The sequence below is a fragment of the Grammomys surdaster genome, unplaced genomic scaffold (genome assembly GCF_004785775.1).
Source record: "Grammomys surdaster isolate TR1022 unplaced genomic scaffold, NIH_TR_1.0 126176, whole genome shotgun sequence".
NCBI classification, from domain to species: Eukaryota; Metazoa; Chordata; class Mammalia; order Rodentia; family Muridae; genus Grammomys; species Grammomys surdaster.
Window position 1 is genome coordinate 6,207,607 of NW_021620983.1, and position 14,029 is coordinate 6,221,635.

Below are 14,029 nucleotides of genomic sequence, written 5' to 3' on the forward strand. Positions count from 1 at the left end.
GGGAGGCCTAAAACGAACTGATGAATGAGCAGGTGAAGTGGGTGATAAAGCACAAACTTGTCAGTCCTCGACTATAGAGGTACCAGGTACATGGTTACAAAGAGTTAGGTCTCTATTTGTGTTTGTAGATATTTACACTCAATATTCTATATATATGGCTTTTATTTTAAAGGTATGGTGGTACTCCAAGCAGATAAGCAAAAGGTATATATGTGTATGAATACATTGGTTTTTATAAGCAAAGTGTTTATATATGATTATATTTCTACTTGTTTCATCTGTGTTTATGTTTGTCTGTATATGAGATTATCTTTCAAAGACAAGATTTTGTTTGTTTCTGTTATTTCTTTAATAGGGACTAGGGGAGGAGGGAGCCTAAAACCTTTCCAAGGATGATCTTGAATTTCCTGTCCTCTTTGCTTCTACCTTCCAAATACTGGGCTCCCAGTCCTGGCACACCCATTTACCCAGTGCTGAGGACGGCACTGAGGCTTTGCATTTACCAGGCCAGCAGTATACCAACTGAGCCACATCTGCAGTACCACAAGGACAGCTTGACTGAGGCCAGATCTGTCTCAGTCAAGTCTTATATTTACTGAACAGAAAATGGACAATGATTAACACCCCCTACCTACATCTAGAGCTATAGTGAGACTTACTTGTATGTGGGCTCTTATGAAGAAACTGGGGTGCGAGTAAGAAACAAATTAAAGTCATTGTCAAAGCGAAGAACCTTCTAACAAAAGTAAAGACAAACGCACAATCTCAAAAGTTTCATCTATGGCTTCTGACATGTCAGCAACTGAAGAATTAGCTACAATCGGAATATTACACTGGAAGTCATCCCAAGTTCCCCACTCTAAGCTTTGTGAGATTAACAAATGACTGACAGACAAACAACTGCATAATGCTGTCTTACTCTGGGAAGAATAGCTGCTTCCCATTTTATTTATTACAAATTCTATGTCGTAAGTGGGCACTGACCGCACTGTGAGGACAGCTGTCCCTTCATCACAGCTGGGAAGGGGCCATCGGCTAACAAACATCTACATCCTTATGCTAATGCTTTCATTGTTGTTTGGGGGGTTTGCTTCTTTTTTGTTTTGTTTGTTTGTTCCTCCAAGTAGCTCTGGCTGTCCTGGAACTCACTGAGATCCACCTGCCTCTGCCTCCCAAGTACTGGAATTAAAGGCATGCATCACCACTCTCCAGATATGCCAGCTTTTCAAATCTTGATAGCTTTTTATAAAATGTATACTATAAACAACATAATAATGGCTGACAAATTATATACGTATATTAATTAATGCCAAAGCTAGTTTGTCACATTATTTTAAAAAATATATGCAGTAACTGCAAGATGATACTGCACAAATGTAGTAAGTGAGCTTCAAATTTACACTTCTGAGAAATTAAAAAGAAGAGAGCTTGATAGGGGCCAGCCCACTCACTCCATCCATTATTTTTATCTACTTGTAGCAGAAAATAGGGAGGTACTGTACTCCAACCACGTGGATGACTTAGGACTACAGATCAAGTGCGTATGTGAATAAAATGCAAAATTTAATCCATTATTCTAAGTATAAATTACCCTCCCTTCCAAAAGCTCAGCTTTCATATGCTACAGTGAAGGAAACAGCCAGCTAAAACAGGTGGAGTCCATCTGCCTTTGTTGTTGTTGTTGTTGTTGTTGTTAAGAGCCTAGCCTTTAATGACTGGGTCATCATCTCTCTAGTCCCCTTTTGTGGTTTCCTCACCTCCCCCTAAGACAGGGTCTCAGCTCTAGCTGTCCTGGAACTAAGGGAGGAGAGCTGCCTGCCTCTGCCTCCTACATGCTGGGATACAAATGTACTACACACACCTGGCTCCCATACTGCCTTTTCTAAGATCATCTCTGGAGTGTCAAAGGAATGCTCCCAGACCAACATGCATTAAGCTTACCAATTTGTTGGACTAAAACGTGGTTATCTTCTACTTGTAACTACAGACTCAAATAGGTCACATGCTTTCATTACCTCAAAGCTACTAGCTCCTCACCTGAAATCACACCAAAGGATGGATGATAACAGTATAGCTTCTGGTCGGTGTTCTTGAATTTAAGGTTTTACCTGAACACTCTAACTAGTGTCTTAGAGCTTACGTATCAACTACTAACACAGAACTCTCGTTGCAAGGGGATGCCACAAGACCCAGTTAGCCTTTCTAGGAAACACAAAACTACTAATTGATGAAGACAAAATACACATACAGCCTTTCCTTTCTAACACTCGAAATGTCCACCAAGACAAGGAGCAAGCAATACAACATGAACTCTTACTGGAAGGAAAGGGACAGAGACACATGGAGAGAGATTTTGACCTCTAACACCAAATTAAAACCTAATTGTTCTCTTTGATATACAAGCACGTTACATGTAAATTATCAAGAACTGAGACTGACAAATGTTTAATAAAAAGTAAAGTACCTATGACAAAGTAATCTGATTTTTTTGGTCCCTTATTTTTAGTTTCATAAATGAGTTTTGTTCTATGAAATGAATATGCAAAAAATAAAAATTTAAATGACAATTAAACTTATATTCCAGAGGAAATAACAAATTCCCTTTAACTTGCAGTTAAAGATAAAGCTGAGTGTCCACTTCAAATGTAAGATGAAGTCCCTTCCGTGAAGCTCCGTTACACAAACGTGTTATTAGGTCCTGCACTGAACTTCACGCTAGCACACCCGTTAGGGACAGCTAATGCTCCTGTCTCATATAGCATTGAGATTTGGTCACCACTCATTTACTGTAACAACCATGTACAATCAATGACAGTAACTCCTTAAAGAACACTGTCAAAGACTTAATGCTCTAGGGTATACCTAAAGTTTAAAATGAAGTGACTCCACACAAGAATCAACATGACTCAGAACAGCCTTTAGTGCAGTGTTTTCTTTTCTTAATCTCTCATCCACTTTAAAATATCAAATATAAAACATGAATGTCTTTGAAAATATAGCTTACGACCATCATCCTTGACAGTGTCTCTTTAGTTGGGTTTCAGGTTAAAGTTAGCTGTAATTACTAACAATTATCTTATTTAGAATAGTCCCAACTTTGGATGTAAGGTCACTACTAACAAATTTAATACATTTATGACTACAACAATAGTAATTTTTTGGTTTTAGTACATACATAAAAACACTTTTTTTTTATTTAAAATACGGTCTTTGCAAAATAAGTACTTTCAAAACCGGGCCTTCCCTAAAAGCAGCGGCTCCAGTTTCAAACACTTCTCAATTATCAATTAAACACAAATAGTACCTTTAAATTTCAATTTAGTATTTGAAGGTATTTATTGTTTAGCAACCAAACCTCAAAGCACTTTACCCAGTGACCTAATAATGCAACCTTAGATATGAACACAAAGCATCAAGATATGAACAGTCACAAAAAGTTACACCAAAGTACCAACTTCTACCTCAGAATATTTTAAGTCTATTTAAACACAGCTACTTTATTACTACTTCATTTGCTATAAATACCAACAAAGACAGTAGTCTACATCTGAGCCTCTCCCTAGAGGGTCAGCATACTCAGGAATTACAAAGCCTGGCCATAGTAAATGCTGTTAAGCCCACAGCACTGAGAGGTTCCCACAGATCCAGCAATGCAGTAGCAATCTGTTGATTTCCCACACTCCCCATTACAGCAGACATGCTTTTAAAATCACAAATGGCCAAAAAGCTTTTAGAAATATATATTTATATATGTATATTTATAAATATATATGTGTATACATATATATACACACACATACATACACAACTATCACTGTACACTTAAAGAGGCAACAAGAACCCACTACTTGTAATAATATTTAAAAACATTTTATCCATATATATGTATGTATGTGTATGTGTGTATATATATACATTCCTAATAGCAATTACCATGATTTGTATAACATCAAGCAAAAATCTTTGTGCATGTTTTACTTCTTGTTTTCTGATACAAAGACAAGGGACCATTAAGAAGAGCATATGAGCAATCAATCAAATTACTTACTGCTAAGGTCAAATACCTACCTTGTTTCTCGTTGTAGATTATATTCTTACACAACAGGTCATTATGGCAAAGTACCACAGGTGAGCCCAGGCTGGAAAGAATCTCCTTCATCCAAGTCATCTCCTCCTGAAGAAGCTGAGGGCTCGGGATCTCACTTAGGAACCTGTCCATTTTAAGAGAAGAGTGAGACCTTATTTATCTGACTGACCCTTTCAAATTTAAAGTTAACATTCTACCTCAAATGCTTCCTATTGAATAATCACATGTTCCTGAATTCAACAATAAATCAATGTGTTCCAAAACCGGAATAAAGAAAACCTTTATAATCAACTTAAACATAAGACAGTTAAACTGTAGAGCAGAAACTAAAAACTGATGCTTCAGATGAAACTGATGTTTTCAGAAAGCCCTAGCTGGAGATGACATACATTACCTACTGCACCTCAACAACAAAGCTAGGGCTGGCCTCAGCGCAACTGAGCAGACCATTTCTTAAAAACATGATTAACACAGATTTTAAGCACAAGGGTTAATAGAAGGGTGCCTGGGAAAAAGGAGGAACCCAAAGTATGGATGTGCATGATCCATTTGCATAAACTGTAGTAGAAAACAAATGACACAGAATGGGCAACCTCCTCCAGCTGGCCATGTGGACACCAGGCACGAGGTGCTATTCACAGACTCCTGCCAAAGAGCTGCCTGGCCTCTTAGTTGTTCATCCAAAATCTATCAAAGTATTCCTATGCTCCACACAAATTACCTACATGGGGAGACCACCAGCAAACCCAGCTAATAACTTACAGTAGTCCCTTTACACAGGTGACAACACAGAGCTGAGCGCTTGCCAAGTGGACATGACAGGGATGTGAACTGGTAACCGGACAGGCTGGGCCCACAGTGTGCTGCTTCCCAGGACACTTACATTACTCTCCGAGTGTGTGTATGTACGTATGAGCACATGCATGTGAGCACACACTATCAATTTAAGAGATTGTGTGTGTGTGTGTGTGTGTGTGTGTGTGTGTGTGTGTGTCCACTGTCAACACTTCTAAATAATGGTTGCTTCTGTTGTTCTGGAAATAGAATTCCTACACAAGTTACAGCCTCAACACAACTTAGGTATAAACCCAATAAAATTTTTCATGTTTATACTAGTAATATTAGCAATATCTAAGATTTAGATTCTAAAGACTGATCTATTAAAAAAATCCCATATAAAAAATGAACCATCACAGGCAGTTTAAACTTGGTAGCCAATTGGAAAGAGCCAAGATCCCAGAAGGTAAATTTTCACCCTAATAATCTGTCATTTAAATAAACACAGTAAATTAAGATGATCTAATCCTTACAGTCCCATCCATACCCACACATATGCATCTCTAGATGAATACCATGGTTGGTACCATTGTACCCTTTCCTGGTATTCTTTATAATTACGTCTAAATAAATACTCTGTATCTGTAGCAACTCCATCCCCCTTTGCTGTTGTTGGGACTTTTCTTGGGAAGGGGAGGGGCTTCAAAATGATACGGAAACTCTGTAGTGTCATCTGAGAGCCACAGTCAATAATTTTGTTCACTTTAATGCAAAGAGAATGCAAACCAGATTTTATACAAGCATTATCTTTCAGTACATACTGAGGGCAAAGCAATGCAAATATCAAAGTAATTTACCTTTTATTAATGTCTTCATCAGCAAATCCTGTGGGAATGAGAGAGAAGTATTTCCCCATCTTCAGCCATAGGTTAGATTTGGGGATCCAGCCATTGTGGGCATGAATAGCATGGATTTTAGCAAGCTGACGAGCTATTAGCCTGTTTAAAAACAAAACAGCGCAAAATTTTAAATTAATAGTTAAGTAGTCTATTTAGAAAAGATTCTCACTCCATCACCATTAACCAGGTTCCTCAACTGTCTTCCACGAATTTCTGAGGTGTTTCCTTCTAAGCCCCATTTAACAGTCTGCCAGGTCAAGTTGGGCTGCTTCCTGCATGCCTTTCCGGATTCCCACCTCACAGCTGCTCCCTATGGCCACAACATCCTTGACTCCTGATGCAACCTCACAGGAATTTTTGACCGATTAACATCACATCCTGGCCACTGTTTATCGCTACTGTAACTATGTTTCCCAGAAGAAAAAGCTATCCCCACAGTGAATTGCTAAAAAAAAAATCTACTATCCCCCCAAATCTGATTTAATGGGCTTGGTTAGGGTCTAGCTAATGAATGAGAATATTTAAAAGCTTCCCTGTGACTCTAACACACAAAAACACTTGAGAACTCAAACTAAGACACAGAGAATCAAGTGTCATAATGTAATTAAATAAACACTTTTAAGTTTGTACTACAATTATTCTTGTCTGATTTTTCTGAGATCAAGTGTCATATACCCTAAGCTAGCCTTGGACTATGTAGCAGAGGATGGCCCTGAACTTCTGATCATCAGATCAGATTATAGACAGGTATCCCATCATTCCCTATTTAAGAATGCTACCAAGACTTCACTCATATTAAGCAAGTACTTTACTACCTGAGCTACATCCCTAGCCCCCCTATCATGAATATTCTGGAATTTTACTCATGTTTTTAGCTGCCTGACATGAGTGCTAAGACGCAAACTCAAGGTTCCTCTGTAAAAGGAACAGGCTCACATCCAGCTTAGTCGTCATCCAGCCCCGGTCAGCTGTACACAGATAAAATAACATTACTTCCGTGTTGTTGACAGCCCTATGTGTGCCCTATGTGTGCATGTATGCATCTGAGAAAGGAGAGGTACAAACAGGCCTGGAACTTCCTATGTAACTGAGGGGGACCTTGAACTCAGGATCTCCTGGCTCTGCCTCTGAAGCACAGACGAGCTCCAAGCCAGCAAGGGCTTGCTCCTGTCCTGCTCTTCTCTTGTTGGGTGAAGAGGTAAGATCACCTCACTTCCTGCTATCTGTTTTGTCCCACTGGGTATGGGGATTTGTCTTGTCCTTCATTTAAGATCCAGTAGAGATAAGCAGAGCTTCCTACCCAGAATCCTGTCATAGTAATTTATGACTAGGACATACTGCCCTTCCTATGTCCTGCACTTTCTGTTTTCTAGTAGTTACCAGAACCTGCGAAGTGTTTTTAAATGCCATAGAAGAGTTACAACATGACCTAAAATAAACTGAATAGCAAACAAACAGCAAATATACTCTTTTTTTTTTTTTTTTTTTTCTCGAGACAGGGTTTCTCTGTATAGCCTGGACTGTCCTAGAACTCACTCTGTAGACCAGGCTGGCCTCGAACTCAGAAATCCGCCTGCCTCTGCCTCCCAAGTGCTGGGATTAAAGGTGTGCGCCACCACTGTCCAGCCTTTTTTTTTCTTAGCAAATATACTCCTTAAAACACCAACTAACTTAATTCCTATCAGTTTCTTGTTTTGGTTTTTTAGCCTCCTTTTAAAAAAAAAAAAACAGTAAATCGATTTATCACAATGCAAACCATATTGTCACACAATATACTTGAAAGAGTTGATGCCTGGTTTCTAACAGTAAATATTGTATCTATATAGTGAATATATGACATTAGTATTTTCATATGTATTCTAAATGAGTAGATTTAACTGAAAATACAAATAACACCATTTTAATCGAATGAGATTATAAATGCTACAATCAGCTTTAGCAAACCTTAACTGACTAAAATCTGCAGTCAGCTCCACGTGTCTCTGGGCTACATATCCATGGATCCAACTAAATGATTCAGGAAAAAAATATTTCTCACAAAGTTACACCTTGTTACACTGAGTACTACATAATTTCTATACAAATAATACTCTATGGAATCACAGAGAAGTAGCCTAGCCTTCCAAATACCCCCTCCCTCCACCACCACACCCACCCCAACCCCAGCACTATCTGTCTAGTGTCATTGTCATATACTATGTGCTCAAACCTATCTGCAACTGAGCCCACCAGCCTGAAGCACATTTGCACTGCATGTGGGACCAAGTACCGCAGAGACAGCCGGTGACAGGAGGGAGGCACACAGGCTCCAGACAAATACCATCTCACACCAGGGACTTAACCGAGCGCCCGCCCACAGATTTGATACCAGTGAAGAGAAGGAATCTTAGAATCAGCCAGTCACTCACTTACATTAAGGAACAACTCTGTGACGTTCTACTCTTCCCACCTGAGGTTACTCAGAACGATTATAGTTCCCTTAATAAAAAGAAACTCTATAGCAGGCTAAGTATTATGTAGCTATAAATACTAAGAGAACAGAATGTTCAACGTTCCTCTTCTCTCTTCACCTTTAAGCCCAGCAATATCATGTTTTCTAAGTAGCACAATAAAGCCCTATCTTCCCCTCTATTCTAATACATGAGAACTTAGTCACCTATCTATCAGTGGTGTTCTTTCAGCAGATATTTGTGTTAGCCATGTGGATCAAAGGTTAATGACTGAAAAATCTTAAGACTAAATGTCTTAAGTAAATGAGAATTTACTTAAGCGGGCTTATTAATATCTATCCCCTAGAGTTACTGTGAATCAATTTTATTAAATTAGATTCAGATACTACAAAGTTCCTGTTATGTGTTCCATCAGAATTAGCTATCACAATCATTTGATCATGTCCTCAACTTCAGTAAGTGAATTCTGTCTGGCATTTTTAGAATTGTAATATACCTGTTACAAATTTTTATACTATAATTAAAATTTAAAGAAAGCACGCATTGGTAACATCATTTTGAGCTCACATGTCTCCAAAGGCCTGACTCTAGTTGAGTGTGCCACCTGGAGGTGCTGGAACCTTTTGAAGGTAGAGCGTAGGACCCAGACCTCTTCATGAGACTTTCTGCTTCTCGCTGCTAGGAGGGGAGCAACGCTGGTCCGATCCACCACGTGATCCCAGTTGCCGCTGCCCTTCTCACCACAGCACCCCGCTCCTCCCAAAGTAACAGAACCAAAAGACTCTTCAAACCATAAGTGAAACTAAACCTCTCCTATTGTAAGACAGGTTTGTCAGGAACTTCGTTAAAAAAGTGAAAACCTGGCTCAGTTAGGAAGCATTTCGAGGTATCAGACAGGACCAAGAGCAGAGTTCACCTAGTCCTGACAGCACTCACTGTCCTAAACCAGAGTGTTTGCCTGGCCACATTTAATGCAGCTTCCACGCACTTCAGAAAACACTGTCCAATACGCCTGCATCATCAGTTCCGAAAAGCCAAGTCCTGAGATGGGACCTTGTTATTTCTGAGCCCTCAAGCCTCAAATTCTAGTCTCAAGTAATGCTCCTCCCTCAGCCTTGTGAGTGGCTGGGATCACAAGACATGGCACGACACCTAGTTTGTGTGAATTCTAACTGTTTGTAAATTGGGAGAGAGGGGTTATGTGTATGGGTCACGCGCCTGCCATGAACGTGGAGGCCAGAAGGTAACAACAGAAGTCTCTTCTTTGATGGCTTGTTTTGTTTTGTTTTTGAGGCAGTCTTCTACTAGTTCCCTACTGCTGCTCAAGTGGCCACAGAGCCCCCAAGGATCTAACTGTCCCCACCTTTCAATCCCCCAGGAGTGGGGTCACAGGTGTGTGCACCACCCTGGATTTTAAAGGTTCTGGAATGCAAACTCTGGTCTTCAGGCTGTGTAGCAGCACTTTACCCTCTGAGCCTCCTTGCAGCTACTTTACAGGGAACAAAAACCCTCACACAGCCAAGGTTAGCCTCCTGTCTTCCGCTTCCCAAGTAGAACTATACATAACCACACTAAGCTAAAAACTTAGAAGACCATGCTTCCAAAAGTATAACAGCTTGGCATTATCTATGACAATTTACCAAAATATTGTTAATAGCTTCTTAGTATCCAAGTTGTTAGAACTGCAAAGTTTGGCTAACATGTAAGAAAACATAAGAAAAATATTACAGAAGTTAACATACATTACTGAACACTGTTCTAAACTTCCCACACGGAGAAGTTGAGCATCCTTAGAAAAAGGACAGAGTAATCCCACAGCTGGCTGACTGGTCAGTCAGCTCAGACGCCTTGAAAGCCCTGACCCAACTGCACTCAGGCTCGGCTGTGGGTACACAGCCCTACATACATGGATTCTGTGTTTCAATTTGACCTCAAACCAAAGACTACACATTATGAATATGTAAATACTCCACGGCCAAAAATACCTAGAGCAGCATTTCCAGCCTGAAGATGTCAGAAATTCAGCCTGTGTTTCTGCACTGATAAACTTAGCCTTTATGTTAACATGGAGTTAGGTAATATTATTCCTATTTTTTAGATGAGGAAAATGAGGCAGCAAATTCCTATCCCTCAGTGAAGGGAAGGTGACCTGGCTCTTTGCCCAAATGTCCACAGCTCAAAAAGGTGGCAAGATGGCTCCAATAATATACTCTGAAGGAAAACCACAAGACATCTAATTATCATTTCAACATGGCCCCTCCCTTGTTCCACAACATCCTGCCAGTATCAGCAAAGTAGAAAACATAAACTCCCTAAACTATTCTGTCCAGAGAGTAAAAGTCTCCTGAATGTAAACTCCTGACTGACGTGTGTCACCGAGTTCCAGTGTGAGGGACCGAAGACAACTCAACAGTCCTGGTGCAGAATAAAGGAGGTGTGGGATCTGCACAGGGAATGAGGACATGGGGCGAGGGTAAGGGAGTAAGGCAGGAGCTGTGTGCGCAGCGGGAGATGCGCTCTCGGGCATTAAACTACCCTGGTCTACTCAGCCAGGTCCATGCCAGCCAGGACTGCATTATAAGACCCTGTCTCAAACACAAACAAACAAAGAGTGCGGTAAGCACACAGCTACCTCCCAGCACCCAGAGATAAAGGCAGGAGGATCAAAAGCTCCAGGTCATCCTCAGTCGCAGTAAGTCTGAAGTCAGCCTGGGCTCCACGAGACCCTTCCTCATTAGAAAAACAAAATGTGTTTAACAGAATTTTAGCACAGACAAATGATATGGCACATTTCATTTCTAATTAGTTTTCACTCAAAAAATGTTGAAGTACAACCCAGGACTCCTCTCAGGAAAGTTCCTCTCAAGGCTCTTCCAGAGACCTTATTTCCTATGCCCCCTCTCGTTCGTGTCTGCCAATGTTACCACACCAACCATTAAAACAATATGTCCACTTGACAGTCTTTATATTCTAAAATGTTTCAACTTCTAACATAGAAGATATTGGTACTAAAAAGTCTGCTGGTGATCAAAGACTTTCCTTCTTGGGAGGGACACAGGGCCTCTTGTAGCCTAGGTTGGCATCCAACTCTCTAGGTAGTTGAGGATGGCAGGAACAGATCCTGCTGGGATTGCAGGTGTGAACTACCCTACTCAGTTGTTAAAAAGTATCTAAGAAGACAGCTAAATGTTTCAGGTACACCACACATACTCTCCTCCCCCCACATACACATACCGCTATCTGCCCCCTCTCTCCCTTTCCCTTTCTCCTCCCTCTCCCCACATACACAAAAACTAAATGTAATTTTTTAATATTTCTTTAGCGCACATAACATTCTTTTTCAAAAGAAAAAAACTGACCAATTTACCTGAAAATGGCTGGGTTGCAGACATGCTGTGGGTCCAAAGCTTCCCCCTGGATAAACTCATAGCACAGTCCGTTATTAAAGGTACAATAGAGCTGAGGTGCACAGCCATGCGCCTGCAGCACACGGAAGCTTTTCACTTCTTCATCTCGGTCAACTAACAGTTCAGTCTTGTTGCCGTAAATCCTCACCAGAACCACATCGTCCATGGTGTCGCCCACATAGCAGGCGATGAGCTTGTTTGTGATCCCATCTGTGAACAGCTGCCGGGGAAAAGAAAAGAAAGAGAAATGCTAATGGACTTTTCTAAGGCCGGGATTAAAGAGAACATGTGAGTAAAATGGTAACTGGAAACACCGCAAGTGTAGGTATAGCTTAGTGTACATGGGTAGCATACACCAGACCCTGGCCTCACTCTCCAAAACTCAGGAAAAACACCTACTTTTGACCGTCAGTGACCCTTTTGGAGAACCCTCAGTAGTGTGCTTCCTTAGTAGGTGAGTCCTTGTTTGATCCCCAGCACCACTGGGGAAGGCATCTGAGGAGCAGGAGAGCCCAGAGGGGAAGATAGACAAGCCTGGTATGACCGCATGGCAGTAGGACAAAGGAGGGGGAAAAGGACAGTGAATAGCAGCTTTTTAAAAAGACCGGCTCTTTTCCTAGAGCCAGCACAGAGCGAAAGCACTTGGCAGCACACCTGACACTGGACTTCAAGCCCAGGAGGAGGCAGTAGAGAAAGGAGAGCATTCACTGACCTCTGCTGACCTCTGCTGATGGCCACAAATCCATACAAAGGAGATGGAACAGACAGGTCTGAGAAAGGCCAGACGTCATGACTCACTGTAACAAGAGCACTCAAGTAGAGCCTGAGTTCACAGTTAGCCTGCACTACACTACAAAATGAGCTCCAAGACAGAGTAAAGCTGTCTCAAGCTCTACGTACCAACCACCCTACAACACCCTGCAAAACAAAACAGTGTGAGAGGAAAAACAATCTACATAATTAGATTAAATGAAGAAGGATACAATAATCCAATTAAAACCCTGAGTATGAGGGAAAGTAGTATTTGCTATGTCAACAGAAAGCTGGTGGTGCCACCTAGAAAGGGAGCACAACCATATAAAACATTACTAAGACTAGTCACAACGATCCCAGCCCAAGATTTACCATGTTAATCTATAGACCCCAATCCCTTTAAATATATATGCAGCACAACCAGAAAGAACAAATACCCTAATCGTTGTTGAGAATGAGCGTACCACTCATGTCCTCATTTTCAAAAAGCAGAGCAAATGATTCCATGTAGATAATCAACAACACTCACAGACCACACACCATGGCCAAGTGAACACTCCCCTCCTCTCCAAAGCTCAAGAGCTTACCAACTCACTGGCCTGATTATAAAGGTCTCAGTAATACCACAAGCTTACCACTCAAGAGCACATTCTCAAACAGTCGGAACTAAGCCACACAACAAAATACATACACACCCCTCAAGTACTGTGACTTGCAGTGAAAAGTGAACTGGTATTTTTACTACATAATGTTTAACTGCTTTAGAAATGACAAAATCAATTAGAAATGAACCAAATGCACATCTAAATTATCTAGGAGAGGTAGACATATGCTGAATGGAAATTAAAAACTGTATCAGGTCAGCTGTGGTGGTAGCTGCCTTTAATCCCATCAGTCTGTTTGAGGCCAGCCTAGACTACAAACCCTGTCTTGGAAAAGAAAGAAAAGGGGTGCAGGGGTAGGGGGTGAGTGCCAGACTGAGCAGCACTAACAGGCTGACGATCAAGTGGCATGTGTCCACAGCTGTCAGGAGTAGAGGTGTGACAGTTAGTCCTCTATAAACTGGTATTGGTATCACCACAACAAGCACATGAGCAATCAAGACGCTGGGTGGACTAATACTTAGTTCAGAGAACACACAGAGCCACTGGAGCTTCCACAGTGGCTGTCAGCCCTCACGCTGAGCACTAGACACAGACAGTGTATGTAGATGCTCATCAGAAAGACTTGTCACCTCCCAACAGAAGTTTAGTAGGTTGCTGTATCTGTCCCCCTAGAAGTTGGAAGGGGATTTATAACATACATGCTTAAACAAAACAAAGGAGCAGAGACTGACCCTGAAATGGCATGATTACCTCATAGAGCAAAAGTCTGCCACAGGCTGAGTGACGTCTGTGAGTATGTCAGGTCCACGGCCAATTCTTATGAGGAAGGACAAGTAGACTGCACAAGAGACTGCCTTTGGCAGTACACAGGAAAGGATGTGTAAGGGAAATTAAGTTTCATTCATTAGAAAAGGACAGGACACTACAGGTGAGCCATGTGAGTTAGTGGCATACTGTATGTCTAACATGCAGATAGAGCCTAGATTCAACACTACACACACACACACAGAGAGAGGGAGAGGGAGAGGGAGAGGGAGAGGGAGAGGGAGAG

At 41.2% G+C, this 14,029-nt stretch overlaps 1 protein-coding gene across 1 annotated transcript in view; it reads right to left on the reverse strand.

Moving 5' to 3' along the window:
• Etnk1 (ethanolamine kinase 1) overlaps window positions 1-14,029 on the reverse strand; it is a 41,977-nt gene that overhangs the window by 16,004 nt on the left and 11,944 nt on the right. The window contains exons 2-4 of the mRNA XM_028757502.1: window positions 11,581-11,840; window positions 5,722-5,862; window positions 4,069-4,211 (exon numbers count right to left, since the gene is read on the reverse strand). Coding sequence (XP_028613335.1) covers window positions 4,069-4,211; window positions 5,722-5,862; window positions 11,581-11,840 — 544 coding nt within the window. The remainder of the gene's footprint in view (window positions 1-4,068; window positions 4,212-5,721; window positions 5,863-11,580; window positions 11,841-14,029) is intronic.